Source organism: Penicilliopsis zonata (genome assembly GCF_001890105.1).
Source record: "Penicilliopsis zonata CBS 506.65 unplaced genomic scaffold ASPZOscaffold_5, whole genome shotgun sequence".
Classification (NCBI taxonomy): Eukaryota; Fungi; Ascomycota; class Eurotiomycetes; order Eurotiales; family Aspergillaceae; genus Penicilliopsis; species Penicilliopsis zonata.
In genome coordinates, this window is record NW_019208915.1 from 285,342 (window position 1) to 300,286 (window position 14,945).

The window sequence follows — 14,945 nt, forward strand, 5'->3', positions numbered from 1 at the left end:
CGACGACCGCAGAGGGACCGACGCAGAGAGAAAGAGAGGGCTCATCTCCAGGATGCAAAGACGTGCAGTCTCGGAGGTAAGCGCAGTTGCAGCGAAGGAAGTTGAGTGGTATTCTTTTGTGCTGACTGATTTTGTGTGTTGGTACAGCTCTCCCGCCGTCAGGGCGCCTATCTCTCTTGCACGGCGAGATCCAGTCCAGTCCCGCTGGCTCTTCTGTCCTACACATCTCGACGCGGTTTTCGGTCGTCGCCATGTACATGCGATTTGTCTGACTCGGGGGGGGGGAAGAAATTTGGGGGTGCCCGATGGGGGAGCAAGGCCAGCAAACCTGCGACGTTGAGCGCGGCGGAGCTGGCTCTCCGGGACTCGCTGGTGACAGCAAACAAGGCACAGCAGCAGGCGGCCACACCGTCGGAAAGCAGTGGTAGTCGGTGGGGGAATGGAAGGTCCAAAGCGCCGGCCTTGAGTGCTGCAGAGTTGACAAGTCGGGAAGCTCTTCTTTCCTCCTTGCGGCCCAGAGCAGACCACTCAAAGGGAACCAATCAGTGGCGACAGTCACCAAAGACATCCTCATCGTCGTCGCCGTCATCATGGTCACCCGAATATAACAGAAAAAATCACGATGCACATCCCCATTCGCCGTCGTTGAGACTCCACTCGATCCCTCTTGCCAAAGGCCAGTCGCATCCGAAGCACCCGGTAAGGATACCGGCAAGGCTGCGAGCTTTGGACTGGACATGTCCAGATTGTCGGACCTCCTGCTTTGGCAAACACAGCCATTGTCCCTCCTGCAATCTTCTGAGGCCTGAGTTAGAACCTTCACAACTTCGCAAGAAAGTCACAGAGCCTTCCGAGCAGTCGCTCAGAATTCGTCGGGTAAAGAGCGAGAAAACACCACGGCAGGACAACTACAACAATCGAGATAAGGAATATGGGCTACGACAAGATAGATTTGATGGAAGAGGAAAAGGCCGTGAGCCAGCGAACGAACGGGTGGATAATGCTGCCGCTGCCGCCGCCGCCTCCGCCGCCGATACCGCACGTGGCAAAAGTGCCACAGAGACTTGGTCATGGGATATTTCGTCCCTGGACAAGTTGAATCTTGATGAAGACAAATCTCGGTTGGAATGGGAGGCGGAACGCAAAAAGGATCGCAAGCCCCGTGGGCGGGAAAATGACGATGAGGAATACGACCCTGAAGAGCGCAGGCAGCGCAAGCAAAAGCGGAAAGATAAAGGCCATCGTCAACCGGCAGAGTCAACACCAAATCCTCTCTACCTCCCGGAGTTCATTAGCGTGAGCAATCTCGCAGACGTTATCGGCGTGAGGCCCGCTCAGTTCATAGAACGGATGGAAGAAATGGGATTCGAGGGCGTGACCTACAGCCATATCCTGGATGCAGAAACAGCCGGTCTAGTTGCAACAGAGTACAACTTTGATCCTATCTTCGACACAGCAGCAGATGATGATCTCGTGGCGGCACCGGAGCCCGAGAACAAAGCCGAGCTACCAAGCAGACCCCCTGTCGTGACTATCATGGGACACGTCGATCACGGCAAAACCACTATTCTGGATTGGCTTCGCAAATCGTCTATCGCCGCTTCCGAGCATGGAGGCATTACGCAGCATATCGGAGCCTTTACTGTGCCCATGCCGTCTGGCAAGACCATTACCTTCTTGGATACCCCTGGCCATGCAGCCTTCCTCGAGATGCGCCGTCGTGGAGCCGATGTGACAGATATTGTAGTGCTTGTGGTCGCGGCCGATGACAGTGTCAAACCCCAGACCATTGAAGCTATCAAGCATGCTACGGGGGCCAAAGTCCCCGTGATTGTTGCCATCAGCAAGATCGACAAGGAAAATGTCAAGCCAGAGCGGGTCAAGCAAGACCTGGCGGTCCATGGGATTCACGTCGAAGATTATGGTGGTGATGTACAGGCTATCCCGGTTAGCGGAAAGACTGGACAGGGCATGTTGGAGCTCGAAGAGGCAATCGTGGCTTTGTCGGAAATGCTGGACCACCGCGCCGACACTGAGGGTAACGCGGAGGGATGGGTAATCGAGGCAAGTACTAAATCATATGGCCGTACTGCCACCGTGCTCGTCCGACGGGGCACGATGCGGGTGGGAGATATCATTGTCGCCGGGACCACCTGGGCACGAATCCGAACTCTGCGGAACGAAGCTGGCGTGTCCATCGAAGAGGCCACACCAGGTATGCCAGTTGAGATCGATGGCTGGAAAGACCAGCCAGAAGCGGGCACCGAGATCATCGAAGCCCCCACCGAACAGAGGGCCAAGGATGTCGTTGACTACCGGCTGGAAAAGTCGGAGACGCAAAAATTAGGCGAAGACATGCTAGCAATCAATGATGCACGTCGGGAGCTGATGGAGAAACGCCGGCAGGAGGAAGAGAAAGACGACGAGACACCCAAGGCTGCCGAAGAGCAGGCTTCTGGCCCCAAACCGATCCATTTCATCATCAAGGCCGACGTGGGCGGCTCCGCCGAGGCGGTGCTGAACTCGGTGACCGCGGTAGGCAACAATGAAGTGTTTGCCAACATCCTTCGGACTGGCGTCGGGCCTGTCAGCGAGTTCGACATTGAGCATGCCGCATCGGCCAACGGTCATGTCATCAACTTTAACATGCCCGTTGATACAGCGATGCGGCGCATGGCGGAGACGCGCGGCCTGCGGATTTTGGACCATAACATCATCTACAAGTTGGTCGACGACGTCAAGGAGACGCTCAGCGAACACCTGGCGCCGAACGTGACGCAACGTGTGACTGGCGAGGCAGAAGTTGGTCAGATTTTCGAGATCACCCTCAAGCGGAGGGAGAAGACGCTCATCGCAGGATGCAAGGTCCGCAACGGAACCATCCAGAAGGCGAAGAAAGTGCGGGTCATCAGAGGCGAGAAAACGATCTATGATGGTGTGTTTTTTTTTTTTCTCATCTATTCCACTATTCTTTTTCTCTTCGATTCCCCATCTACAATACTAACCGATTTGGCAGGCTCGATTACTTCCCTCAAGAACGTCAAAAAGGACGTCACGGAAATGCGCAAAGACACCGAGTGCGGCATTTCCTTTGAAGGCTTCACTGATTTTGCCGTGGGCGATCACATCCAGTGCTACGAGGAGATTTTTGAAAAGCGAACCCTCTAGTCTGCCTCTTTTGTACTTTTTACACTCTTCTCACCTCTAGGTTGGTACCTAGTTAGTTACCTTGTGTGTTGTTGATAAGGCTGGCCTTGTCACTGTACAATATGTATTATATATACCGTCAATGATAATATAGACCATGGCAAGCCAGCCCCTTTTTTTTTTCTTTTGGTAGCGAATAAATAAATCATTTCGCCTTCCATCGTACTCTCCCCACCCACTTCGCCCACTGCTGCACCTCGTCACGCTCAAGTATTCTCTCGACGGTATAGTACTCCCTGGCTAAGACCTCGTTGGATGCCATCCGGTGGACGAAGCTGTGGCAAGCCCGACACAACCAGGCCACACTGCCGAGCATGTGCGGTTCATGCCACCCCTTCTTGAGGACCTTGGCATGCACCTGTTTGGGGATCAGATGGTGGTACGTCAGGGGGATCCAGTCGCGGTCGCAGATCTCGCAGGCAGTCGTGTGGGCGCGGGTGCTGGCCCAGACGGGGGGCGCGGCGGCCACGGCTGCAGCGTACTCGTTTAACACTGGGGCGAGGAAGCGGGACGGATCGTCCGTCAGTCCGTAGACGAGGAGGGAGTCGATGGCTTCGAGGGGGATATTCGCCGTGAGGGTGTCGAGGAGTGGTTGTGGGAGGGGAGGGGGTTGATGGTACGGCGTCGGCGCAGAGGGGTCGTAGGTAAGCGATTGCAACGGTGGGGGGAGGGAGGAGAAGACTTCCGCGGCGATAAACTGGTTTCAAATGAGTTCTTTTTCATAATCTTCATAATCTTCATCATCATCATATCCTTCTTCTTCGTCATTCAGATGTGGTCTAGTACATCGATGAATTCTGCCAGGTCCTCCGGGTCAGTCCTGAGACTGGAGTCGGCTTGGGACCGTTTGGCTCCTCTGCGTTTGTTTGCTTTTGAGGGTTTCTCCTCTGAGTGAGAGACAATGGCACTGGAGAGACATTCTCGAAAGACTTGGTAGTTGGGTTCGTCGGTCATAGGGAGTGGTGGGAAACGCCGGGGGGGGTATAACTATGAGGCAGCCACTACGTAGGGACGGACGTTTTGAAGCTATCCAAGCTTTCCCCGCCTTGGCTGATATCATTCAGCGTCCAATATTGCCTCAATATCGACAGAAAAACTCGTTGACTTACTGATTTATTGGTTCATTTTCAGCATTAAAAGGTAACATAATGGCATTGAAGGTTGTCGCGTTTGACCTGTACGGTACACTCCTGTCCACCGAGTCTGTCGCCGCACAGCTCGAGCAGCACTTTGGCCGGGACCAGGCACAATCCATTTCTGCGCTATGGAGACGCTACCAGCTTGAATACACGTGGAGATTGAATAGCATGGGTTAAATTAGCGATAGGTATTTTTTTCAGGAAAAGATCCAAAACGCTGATCGTCGCTAGGGGTCTACGAGTCCTTCTCCGATGTCACCAGGAACTCCCTCCGCCATGCCCTGGCAGAAAACGGCCAACAGCTTGAACGACGCGAGATCGACCGGCTGATGGACGCGTACGACTCGCTCTCAACGTTTCCGGACGTGCGGCCGGCGTTGACGCGCCTGGCATCTGTCCCAGGCGTCAAGGCGGTGGTCTTCTCGAACGGCACGGACGAGATGGTGTCCAACTCGGTCCGACACTCGAACGATCTGGCACCCCATGCAGACCTGTTCGCCGCGCTCGTCACCGTGGACGAGGTGCAACGGTACAAGCCGGCGCGGGCAACATATACGCACCTTGCGCAGACGGTCGGAAAGACTACAGACCAGATGGACGATCTGTGGCTGGTCAGCGGCAACCCGTTCGATATTGTGGGTGCTCGATCCGCCGGGATGAACGCCATCTGGGTCGATCGAGCTGGTCGAGGATGGCTGGACAATGCTGTGCCTGGGCTGCAGCCGACAGCGGTGGTCCGCGACCTTCAGCATGCCATCGATGCGATACAGAGATAAATTGCAAGAAGAAATGAAATAGACTCATTCCTGTCTACGGACTTGCTGGATGTCCCGCTGTAAATATTTCCAAACACTCCATACAAAAAGGGAGGATTCGGGGTAAGTTGGCAGCGTAGCTTGTTCTCCCCTCCCATTTCCCCTCCAGAAAATCCATGGGAACATAGTGGATGCCAGAGTGAATAGGAAGGGCTGTTCAGTTTATTATGTATGGAGAAGAAAAGAAGAAGAAAAAACTCTGGCCGCAGAGAGAGATTTTCCTTTTATACCCACCGCACTAACTAAACTTATCGATAAGGTGGATCTCGGCAGTGAACAGCTCACCAAGGCTCGAGGTAAGTAAGCTCAGTGCCTACATCATCATCGTCATCATCTGAGGATAGAGTGCTTTCCATCGTTTTTTGTTTACTTTCCATCTCTTTTTATTATTATGCCGCGATGACCCCCCAGTTGCAACCGCCTCGCAGTCCTCCCAGGCTCTGGGATCCGACCCGAGCTGCGTGGCTGTACCCGCTGCGTGTAGGTCTTGCCAGGGATTGTTTGGGAACAAAAACAACTGCTTCAGAAAGACTAAACTAAACTCACTCGTCTCAGGGCATCGTGTATTTTGCCTCGCACCGGTTCCTGTGGCCTCTGTTTCGTGCTCGCCTGCTCCCTATAATTCTCCTGTCCCTATTTATATACACGCTTCTGTTCCTCTTTGCCTATCTGCCGCAGGTGGCCTTCCTGGCCATCTTCCAGGGAGCAACCGCCTGGGTCAGCGGTGCGGTGTTGGTGCTCGGCGAAGGGGCGGCCATCGTAGCCGCCCTCTTCGAAGCGTTCTTCGTCGACGAGACTCTGGTTGATGTCTTTGACGCGGTGTTGGTCAACGAGGGCCATGAGGCCCTCGTCACCACCTCGAGAGTCCTGTATCCCCTGGGCGAAGACCCTGTCCGGCGGCTAGGGAAGCCGACTATCAGCGCCATCTACGCACCTTTTTCCCTACGTCAGATTTTCGAGTTCGTCGTGCTGCTACCGCTGAACCTGATCCCCGTGGCGGGCGTCCCCATGTTCCTCATTCTCACCGGATATCGCGCGGGGCCATTCCACCACTGGCGATACTTCCAGTTGCTTGATCTGACCAAGAAGCAGAGAAAGGAGAGGATCCGCCACCGGCAGCTTCAATACACCACGTAAGCGTTTCTTTTCTTTTCTTTTTCTTTTTTTCCTCGGGTTCGCCAATGCCATTGCTCGCTTCTACTTTCCTAACTCTGTTTCAAGTTTTGGTACAGTTGCCTTAGTCCTGCAATTAATCCCCGGGTTGTCGATGTTTTTCCTCCTTTCGACTGCTGCCGGCTCAGCTCTCTGGGCGGCGGAGATCGAGCACAGACGGGCAATTCTAGAACAGAGCAACAGACTCGCTTACGACTACCACGACGATCCACGATGAACCTGGGTCGAAGCCATAGAAGGACGCGCGATTTAATTGGAACCGGCGGGGATCGCATCAACGCTGGTCTGTGACCACCCGCCCACCTATACAAAGTGTTCCGTAAAACGATGATCGCCATGCTACTAGCACCGTAGCGGATAGCCTGTTGCAACCCCCATGACTCGCGACTCACAACAATTCCCATTATTAATCTCCCTTGTCTATACGAAGGTTTGATTCAAGGACTCAAAAACAAGACACCTTGTTTCAGCTGCCTGTCCCTTCAGCCTCGGCTTTGCTCCTCCAGAGTTAAGTTAAGATTTGGACCACCCCAGGAGCAGTCCCTCACAGCACGCAACAAGTTGCAATAATTGTCGCTGTTTCCCCAAATGCTACGTAACCCTATAACTACATGGTATATTCTCATAGAGTAATAATATTTTTCTGCTGAGGAGTTCCTTCGGTTGTAAAGTCCGAAAACGGCGGCCATCCTGAGGCCTCGGGCTGACTTAATTTACCTCTCTTTCTCTTCCCCTCCTTCGCGTTGCCTGACGCTGCTTTCAGGGGTGATCATCCCCGCAGTGGCTATAACACCAGCCATTACTCATTATTCTTTCAGGTTTTATTCCAGAGCTACGGAGTACAGGGTACAAAGAACTGCGTTGGACTCAGGTTCTCACGGACCCCGAAGTGCTGCACCGCTGAGTCATCCGGTCGTTCGTCATTTCTCGCGTCTCTCCCCAACCATCGGGCCCCTACCAGGGTGTTTCGGCCAGCGATTTGAAACAACGATTACGACTGTCGATCCATGTGTGGTGAGAATAGATCGACCTCGATCTGGTGGGGGGCATAAAAATTGCGCTGGAGAAAGAGCAAGGCTTCGATCTCACTCCTGGTCCTGGTGTCGTACTACCCACCTGCATCTCGCGATCGCCATGATCGCATAGAATGCCAGAGACAACGGTGGTCTTCCTTGCGAGACCAGGTTTAGAACCCCCCAGGCAGTGTGTGCGCTAGATACGACCGGTTGACTGAAATATGGAAAGATCCCCCCCGATTGTGCTCGTGTGTCAATGGAAAACAAAACAAGGCTCCGCAAGGCGTGCGATGCCTGCAGTATTCGCAAGGTGAAGGTATACTAATCGAGACAGACCTCTGTGCCATATTTTGATCCACTGCTGATAACCGCCAGTGTGACGAGAGCGGACCGCCCTGTCGGTCTTGCGCCAGCTTGGACATCCCTTGCACTTACGAGCGACCCAGTCGCCGCCGGGGCCCTCCGAATCGCCATGCCGAAGCGTTGAAGAAACAGAAAATCGCCTCGCCGGCGAGCGACTCGCAGAGTCCTCCGGACCAGACCATCCTGGTCCCCGCAATGGTGACGCCCTCATTCACCGCGGTTCCTCCCCCGGCGTCGGCGGAGGCGATCTGTTCCCTGTCGACCATGCAGTTGCTGCTCGACGACTACTTCACCTACATCCATCCGTTAGTCCCTATCCCCCATGAGCCGACCTTCCGAGCCGCCTTTGAACGGCGTGAGGACTTGACAAACCACACCTTTCTGGCTCTGCTGGCCGCGATGGTTGGCGTTCTGGTGGCGTCCTTCCCCCGGCGACCTAGGCTGCGGCTGACCACCGAAGCCGAGAAGGCCGCCTATCCGCATTCTGTGGCGCTGGTGAAACGGTGTCAGCAAGTGGCCCTCCGCGCGCGGGGCACCGACTACCTCGACCGCAACGCGACGGTGTATGACGCCTCGATCAGCTATCTGCTGGGCTTGTCCTTGGCCTACGTGTACGACATGCGCCGGCTTCGCATGTACATGGCGGAATGTCGTACCATGTTGCAGGTCTACGACCTCTGCCGCCAGCATACGTCGATGCCCTCGCTGGGCCCTACCAGCCCGCTGTCCTCCTCGTCCAGCTTGTCGCAAGGGCCGACCAGCGGCTCGCGCGACGGCCCCGTGAATCTGATCGAGCAGGAAATTGCGCGCCGCCTCTTCTACGTCTCTATTGTCGGCTACCACACTTTGCAGCAGTTGGGTTCCGCCGACAGCCGGCTGTATTTGCCGCCAGAGACCCCCTCCGAACGGTATCCCCCTTTACCTCTAGAGGTTGACGACGAATACATCTTTGCCACCCATATCGGAATGCAGCCTGCAGGGGTTGTCTCACGGATGGTCGGCTTCAACGCCAACGTGCGAGTCTTCACCTCATACAATACCCTGACGTCGTGGGAGGTGGCGTACGGCATCGGCCAGATCTTCGACTGGGAGCGGCAACGGAAAATGGTCTGGGAATGCCTGGAGAGGACCAAAAGGGCCCTGAACGATGTCCCGCCCGAACTTCAGCTCCAACCGAGCCATGACCCGTATCAAGTGGCCCAGGCGCAGGCGCCGAACGAGGACACGTGGACCCGAGAACGCCGGCATGTCCAATACGAGATCGAAAAGGCAAACATCTACGCGAGCCAGCTCTTCACGCGCTCCTTTCTTGTAGACAAGTACTGGAGTCTCTTTGACGCGTTCCGCCAGCAGCATATCACCGCCAACCAGCAATGTTCTGCCCCGCCAGCAACCACGTCAAAGCATGACACAGACGCCATGAATGTACCAACGGCCGAGCAGCACGCGAGAGAAGATCCCATCGGACAAATCATGGCCCAAGAGCGACGTCTTGTTGTCGGGGACCTGCTCCTCCTTCTACAATCAGTCAACGAGGTGAACATGGAGCCCAACGCCTCGAGTTTTGTAAGATTTCTACCTACAACTATTATCGTCATTGTAAAAAGGCGATCTTCTCAACTAACGCATGGTTAGACGTATAAAGTCCGGCAGATCGCAACCACACTGCTCAACTCGTCGCACCCCGATCTTCTTGAGACCGCGGCGCCCGAGAACCCAGCGGCCGGCCCGCAGATCATCGGCTTCCACGAAGCAGAGCAGTACCTGCACGCTTTTATCGACACGCTGATGCGCTTGGAACGGCTCACGGCACCGGTGCCCGCGCCCGAAACCTCTATTGCGAGTCCGCAGATTGACGGGCGGGCAATGAGCTACCGTAGCGACCAGGGTCGCGACGACGAGGAACTCCTCCAGTGGGCTAGTTTGAAGGAGTGTCAGATGAAATTTGCCGAGGCGGGCGGGGTCTTCACTCAGCTATAAGTAAGATGAAGAGTTGTATATAATGTAGAAAGTATTCAACAGAGTCCATACTATCTAGTATAACTATCTGTATAGTCTTGGATGCTCATAGGTAGGGGTTTCATCTATATTAAGATACTTGTAACGATTCTTGGGAGGTAGTGGACCATAGCATATCTTATTTACAATCCTACCCATGAAATAAAAGCCATACATACATCAAGATAAGAAAAGACAGAAATCTAGATCATCCTGCCAAAGAGATAGGCAGGCCCAACGGCAAGCCACAGCATCACAAGGCCGCTCACCATCCACAAGCCCGCTGGAGAGGCCGGGATAGGACCCGCCGCGGCAGCACCCTTGGAGGAAGAGCTTGATGAGCTGCTTCCAGACGAAGAAGAAGAGGAAGATCCGCTGTTAGAGCCGGCGTGCGAGGTGCTCGACGCGGTGGTGGAGGGGGCCTGGTAAGGGGCGTCGACCTCGCCGATGTCTCTGACGCCGGTGATGGTGACGGTGGCGGTTGGGGTGCCGAGGGTGGTCACGGGGTTACTCACGGCTGTGGCGCCGGGAATGGAGGATGACCCCTTGGCGATCTCCTTGATGTCGTTGGTGGAGGAGGAGGAGAAGTCGGTGTTGGCGAGGGAGATCTCGTTGTTGGCTAGGTCGTAGACGACGTAGGCGCTGCGCAGGAAGGTGTCGCCCAACAGGGCCTCGTTGGTGGTGTTGCCCATGGGGGCGATGCCAAAGTTGCAGGCCTCGACGCCGTCCTTGTAGGTGACGCCGCCGGCGTCGAGCACCAGCTGGGACAGACTGACGGTGATGGCGGGCGAGGTGAATGTGAAGGTCACGTTGACGTCGGCGTTGGCGTAGGAGCAGGGGACGTAGCCCAGCCCCTCACTGGTCACGTAGGTGACGTTGAGGGCGTCGAAGATCTGCTTGGTGATAGGGTCCGAGAGGTAGGTCAGCGAGGTGCCGGAGTCGAGGATGGCCCCCTGCGGGAAGTTGGACGAGCCGGAGATGGACGTGGTCTTGTCGCCCGAGTCGATCGACATGCCAGTCAGGGCGATCATGAAGTAGACGTAGTAGGTCTTCTCGTACGGGATGATGGGCAGCGTCTGGAGCTCGCCCGTATATTTGCCCGAGTTGACACCGCCGAAAAGAATCGAACCCGAACTGGCATCAAGGTCGTCAAGCCACAGGCTGTACGCCGGGGTGTTGATCAAGCCCGCATTCACAAGAGCCTCGGGGAGGTTTGGATAGGTGGTGTCGGTGTATTCGAGCTCAGCCTCATTGAGCGCATACCCTATACCGAAGACGCCCTCTGCACTATCGATCAGCATCTAGAAGCCTTCGAAAGGGAAATAAAAGCAGAGAGAGAGAGAGAGAGAGAGAGAGAAAACGTACGTGCCGAGTCAGAGTCATAGGCCACACCGAACTGAAAGTCCTTGACGGTGTCGGATCCCAAAGTCAGAGTATCATTGACGTAGTCACCCGCTGCGCCCGAGTCGTCCGCATACGAAATGTCAAAGTCGGAGTTGTCGAAGACGTATGTCGACGAGGTATTTGCGTCGTAGATACCATACGCCAGGCATTCGTTGCCATAATTGTCATTCGAATCACAGGACTCGCGCGTGTTCACCCAGAGGTCGCTGCTCCCCGTGTCGAGGATGACCTGGATCTTCTGCTTCGGCGTTCCGAGCGAGATGTTGGCGACGTACATATCCACCTAGGGAAACGTCAGCATCCTAATTATAAATGAGTAGGACCGATCCACAGGCCTGCCGATACATACATCGTTCGTCAGGGTGAGGCTTGCGGTCTTGTCTCTGCGTCGCAAAGAGACATCGTGGCGGGGTGCGCGACTGCGCTTGGTCACGTCAAAGCCGACGACAGACGGGTTGTCCTTCTTCTCAAGCAACAGTCCTTCGACCAGAGACACACTGGCTCCGATCGAAGCCAAAACAAGCGCCGACCGCATTTTTCTTTGTTTTTCCAGTTGTTACCCCTCCAGACGTTGGGAGGTAAAGTATGCAGGAAGTCGTACGGCGGGAACCGAGCAGCGACCGTAGCGACCAGTTTTAGGGGGGATAGCAACCAGCAAGGCTGTCAAAGAGATTAGGAGAGTGGGTTAGTGTGTGTGTGTGAGAGAGAGAAAGAGAGAGAGAATAAAAGAGAAATCAAAAAGGAAGATAAAATGAGTGGCAGACCAGGGAAGGTTAGGAAAAAAGTGATCATTTAAAACTAACCGCCTGGTTCTCAAAGAAGGCCTGCCCAGTTGTCGGTTTCACGATGACCTGGACTGCGCCTCGGGGTCGTCGGAACGAGCTTTCGCCCCAGTCAACTAGAGCAAAACTAACTATGAGCTAGTTAGTAGGCAGTTAGTAGGCAGTTAGTAGAGCAGGGTCGTACTCCATACTTGAAGACCCTGACCCATTCAAAGGGCTGAGGCTGAGCAGGCAAATGAATAGACCGATCAATAAGACTCAATAGGAGCTCAATGGGGGCGAATCCTGGAAACCCCACTCTTTACCTTCTGCAGGCTAACTAACTCATACCTATTAGTTAATTACCTATCCATGCTTCTGCTGGTCCGGAGTTCGGTAGGCCTGCCAAGTTTCCTAAACTGCCAATCGTATTAGATCATCAATACAACAGCGGTGCGTTCATTTCCAAGGTTCGCTGTGCCCGCGGGTCGTACCTCGGTTGGTTGCCTGCTGGGTAACGCTGTTTGCAGGTCTCACTCAGTAAGGCTGCTGCATTCTTTTCTTCTCTCTCTCTCTCTCTCTCTCTCTCTCTCGGTGTGTGTGTATGGAGTAAGAGATGAGGTAGGACAAGAAATGACCGTTACGCTGCAGCTACTCAGCCCTCTCACGTGGGCCCCCCGTGACTCTTTGAGTAACACGTGAGTCTGTCTGCTGATTCTAACCAATTCCAGACTGGCCCAGATGAAGTCATCCACAGCCCCTGCCAAAATAGGCCTAGCCGTCTAGGCACCTGCCATCTACAGATATCTACTAACCACATCAGGGCTGCTCGGTTTAGGCAGCGCAATAAAAGTCCCCTTGGCAGAAACACCAGCTGAGGCGCAAGGGGGGAATAAGCGGCTGATTATCATAAGCAGGTAGTAATTAGAGTAAAAGGAGAATCAACGGAGGTGGTACAGGAAACCATGTCTCCCTAGAGAAGTACTATACTACACCCCGCCCACCGTCACAGTCACGGTCTCATAAACCCTCGTGGTCACTGTCGCTGTCTCGGTAGTTGTCTCTGTCACGGTGATAAAGCCCTTTGGCGTGACAGGCACAACGGCTATGCCGGCGCCCGCGGCACTGGCAGTTTCAACAGGACCGGAGGTGCCCTGCTCGGTCGTTACAGGGACAGTGGTGCTTCCCTCGGTCTCAGCAGTAGGCTCTGTAGTAGATGATTCTCCCGAGTCTGAACCGTCTCCTTGGCGATCGCCCTGTCCTCCTGGGTTCTCGTTCGTGTCGGTGTCAGCGGCCGTATCTGATGAGGCAGTCTGTGTTGCGGAGGGTACGACGATGATGACTACGTGCTGGGTGGAGGTGGCAACAATCGTAGTCACGTCCTCGACGGTTGCTTCCGAGGCTGTCGTGGAGGCAAGGGTCTCGGTTGAGACAGGAATGGCAGTTTCCGTTGACACAGGAACGATAGTCTCCGTTGACACAGGAACGATAGTCTCCGTTGACACAGGAACGATAGTCTCCGTTGACACAGGAACGATAGTCTCCGTTGACACAGGAACGATAGTCTCCGTTGATATTGGAAGCGGCATAGAAACCGAGGAAGTGGTAAAGGATTCTTCCGAATGGCCATATGCGGTGGTGGACGTCGATTCTGCAGGAATGGAGGACACTATAGTTGTAAACCCCGACGATGAAGAGGTTGTAGCAGCGGGTGCAGGGTCTGTTTCCACCGTGACAACGATGACCACCGATTCTACCGGCGAGTCAGATGATGAAGTGGTTGGCGCGGCTTCCTCTGTCGCAACGGACTGAGAGCTCGAGCTCGAGCTCGTCGGTTCATTTTCAGAAATATCAATGGTGATGGTGAAGGCCAGGTCGGAGGAACCCTCCGCCGTAGTGGTGGACTGAGGGTTGGTATGGGGAGTCATAGCGTCCGGGTTATGAGCTGCAGCTGCACTTGAAGAAGCTATGAGAGCAGTCGAGCTAGTGTACAGAGGTTCAACAATTGCCTCCGTCAGGCTTGTTGAACTCTTCGTAGTCTTCGGATCGGCAGAAGCCATTGACGATTGACCAGGTTGACTCGACGTCACTGGATGTCTGTCAGAGACAGACGATGGATCAGCAAAAACAGTCGCTTCAGTATAAGAGGAATCGTGAGAGGTTGATGGCCCGTTAGCTGGTGTTGGCGTATCCACGCTCTTCGTTGACACTGGGATCACGGAGTCCCCAGAGACAGACGGTTCCCCATCTGGAGGCTCCGAAGAAGGCTGTGCAGTCCCGCTTGACGAACTGGATGCCATCTGCGTCTGCGCTCCGGCGGTATTCGACTCCTGCTCTGGAGCTGTCGACGAATGTATCGCAGGTACACTTGAAAGACTGGGTGTTTCGTGCGTGGGCATGTTGGCAGCAGCAGTCGACTCCTGCTCCGGAACTGCCGTCACCCTGGACGATTCCGCTATTGTATACATCTGTGCTCCGGCCGTACTTGGCTCTTGCTCTGGGTCTGCCGATGTATGTACTACCGCAGGCATGCTAGGCTGACTGGCCGACGGGAACGTTTGCGCCTCTGCTGTGGCCGACATTGTCACAGGGATCACCGTCAGCTCATCTTCCACATTCACCGAGGCTTGGACAATCTGGGCAGGCAGCTGAGAGGACGTGGCAGCTGCCTCGCTTGCAGAATCATTATATGATCTCAAACGCTTGAATTTTGGAAGGACGTGACCGATCGGACCAGCCGAACAGGTCGAGACAAGAAGCATGAGCCAGAGGATGCTGTATATGAACTGCATCATGCCTGGCAGTCAACTTCAAATACAAGAGTAGTAAAATAAAAAAAAAAAAAAAAAAAAAAAAAAAAGGCTCAATAGCCAAGAGAAAGTGACGAAGATAGATCGTTGTAGGAGTGTTTGCTAATTCATTACCACCATAATAACTAGTACAGAGAGATCCGACAAAAAGGGAGAGACAATGAGTGACGCAGCACTCATAAGAAAGCAATAAAGGAAATGAAAAAATAAAGAGCGAGCAATGTTCAGAAGAAGAGTCAACCAGAATCTCTCTCGAACG

At 54.3% G+C, this 14,945-nt stretch overlaps 5 protein-coding genes across 5 annotated transcripts; 3 read left to right on the plus strand and 2 right to left on the minus strand.

Annotated features, from left to right (window-relative positions):
• Positions 1–141: 141 nt before the first annotated feature.
• Positions 142–3,168, plus strand: ASPZODRAFT_63745 (hypothetical protein; the record flags this gene model as incomplete). The annotated part of the gene is made up of 3 exons (XM_022729176.1): positions 142–545; positions 705–2,935; positions 3,017–3,168. Coding segments are annotated over 3 exons (2,787 nt in total), but the record flags the coding sequence as incomplete, so codon positions are not given.
• A 184-nt stretch (positions 3,169–3,352) lies between these two features.
• On the minus strand, positions 3,353–4,366 carry ASPZODRAFT_94072 (hypothetical protein; the record flags this gene model as incomplete). The annotated part of the gene is made up of 2 exons (XM_022730478.1): positions 3,994–4,366; positions 3,353–3,904 (listed from the first exon to the last, which is right to left on the minus strand). The coding sequence occupies exons 1-2, from the start codon at positions 4,159–4,161 to the stop codon at positions 3,353–3,355; spliced, it is 720 nt and encodes a 239-aa protein (XP_022582045.1). The 5' UTR covers positions 4,162–4,366.
• Positions 4,356–6,298, plus strand: ASPZODRAFT_63075 (hypothetical protein; the record flags this gene model as incomplete). The annotated part of the gene is made up of 3 exons (XM_022729124.1): positions 4,356–4,518; positions 4,578–4,957; positions 5,717–6,298. The coding sequence occupies 3 exons, from the start codon at positions 4,356–4,358 to the stop codon at positions 6,296–6,298; spliced, it is 1,125 nt and encodes a 374-aa protein (XP_022582046.1).
• A 1,308-nt stretch (positions 6,299–7,606) lies between these two features.
• Positions 7,607–9,693, plus strand: ASPZODRAFT_63769 (hypothetical protein; the record flags this gene model as incomplete). Its single annotated transcript, XM_022729181.1, has 3 exons — positions 7,607–7,666; positions 7,726–9,279; positions 9,349–9,693. 3 exons carry the CDS (start codon positions 7,607–7,609, stop codon positions 9,691–9,693), a joined length of 1,959 nt encoding a protein of 652 aa, XP_022582047.1.
• A 25-nt stretch (positions 9,694–9,718) lies between these two features.
• On the minus strand, positions 9,719–12,055 carry ASPZODRAFT_1707769 (hypothetical protein). Its single transcript, XM_022726954.1, has 4 exons — positions 11,465–12,055; positions 11,077–11,398; positions 10,179–10,993; positions 9,719–10,122 (listed from the first exon to the last, which is right to left on the minus strand). The coding sequence occupies exons 1-4, from the start codon at positions 11,648–11,650 to the stop codon at positions 10,090–10,092; spliced, it is 1,356 nt and encodes a 451-aa protein (XP_022582048.1). The 5' UTR covers positions 11,651–12,055; the 3' UTR covers positions 9,719–10,089.
• Positions 12,056–14,945: the final 2,890 nt, after the last annotated feature.

What these genes read in the sequence shown, in the direction of transcription:
- ASPZODRAFT_1707769 (XM_022726954.1), bottom strand. Translation starts at nt 11,650, where the DNA reads ATGCGGTCGGCGCTTGTTTTGGCTTCGATCGGAGCCAGTGTGTCTCTG. An exon ending in GCCTCACCCTGACGAACGAT is followed by an intron (nt 11,399 to 11,464) that starts GTATGTATCGGC and finishes ACGTTTCCCTAG; the next exon opens with GTGGATATGTACGTCGCCAA. An exon ending in CTATGACTCTGACTCGGCAC is followed by an intron (nt 10,994 to 11,076) that starts GTACGTTTTCTC and finishes TCGATAGTGCAG; the next exon opens with AGGGCGTCTTCGGTATAGGG.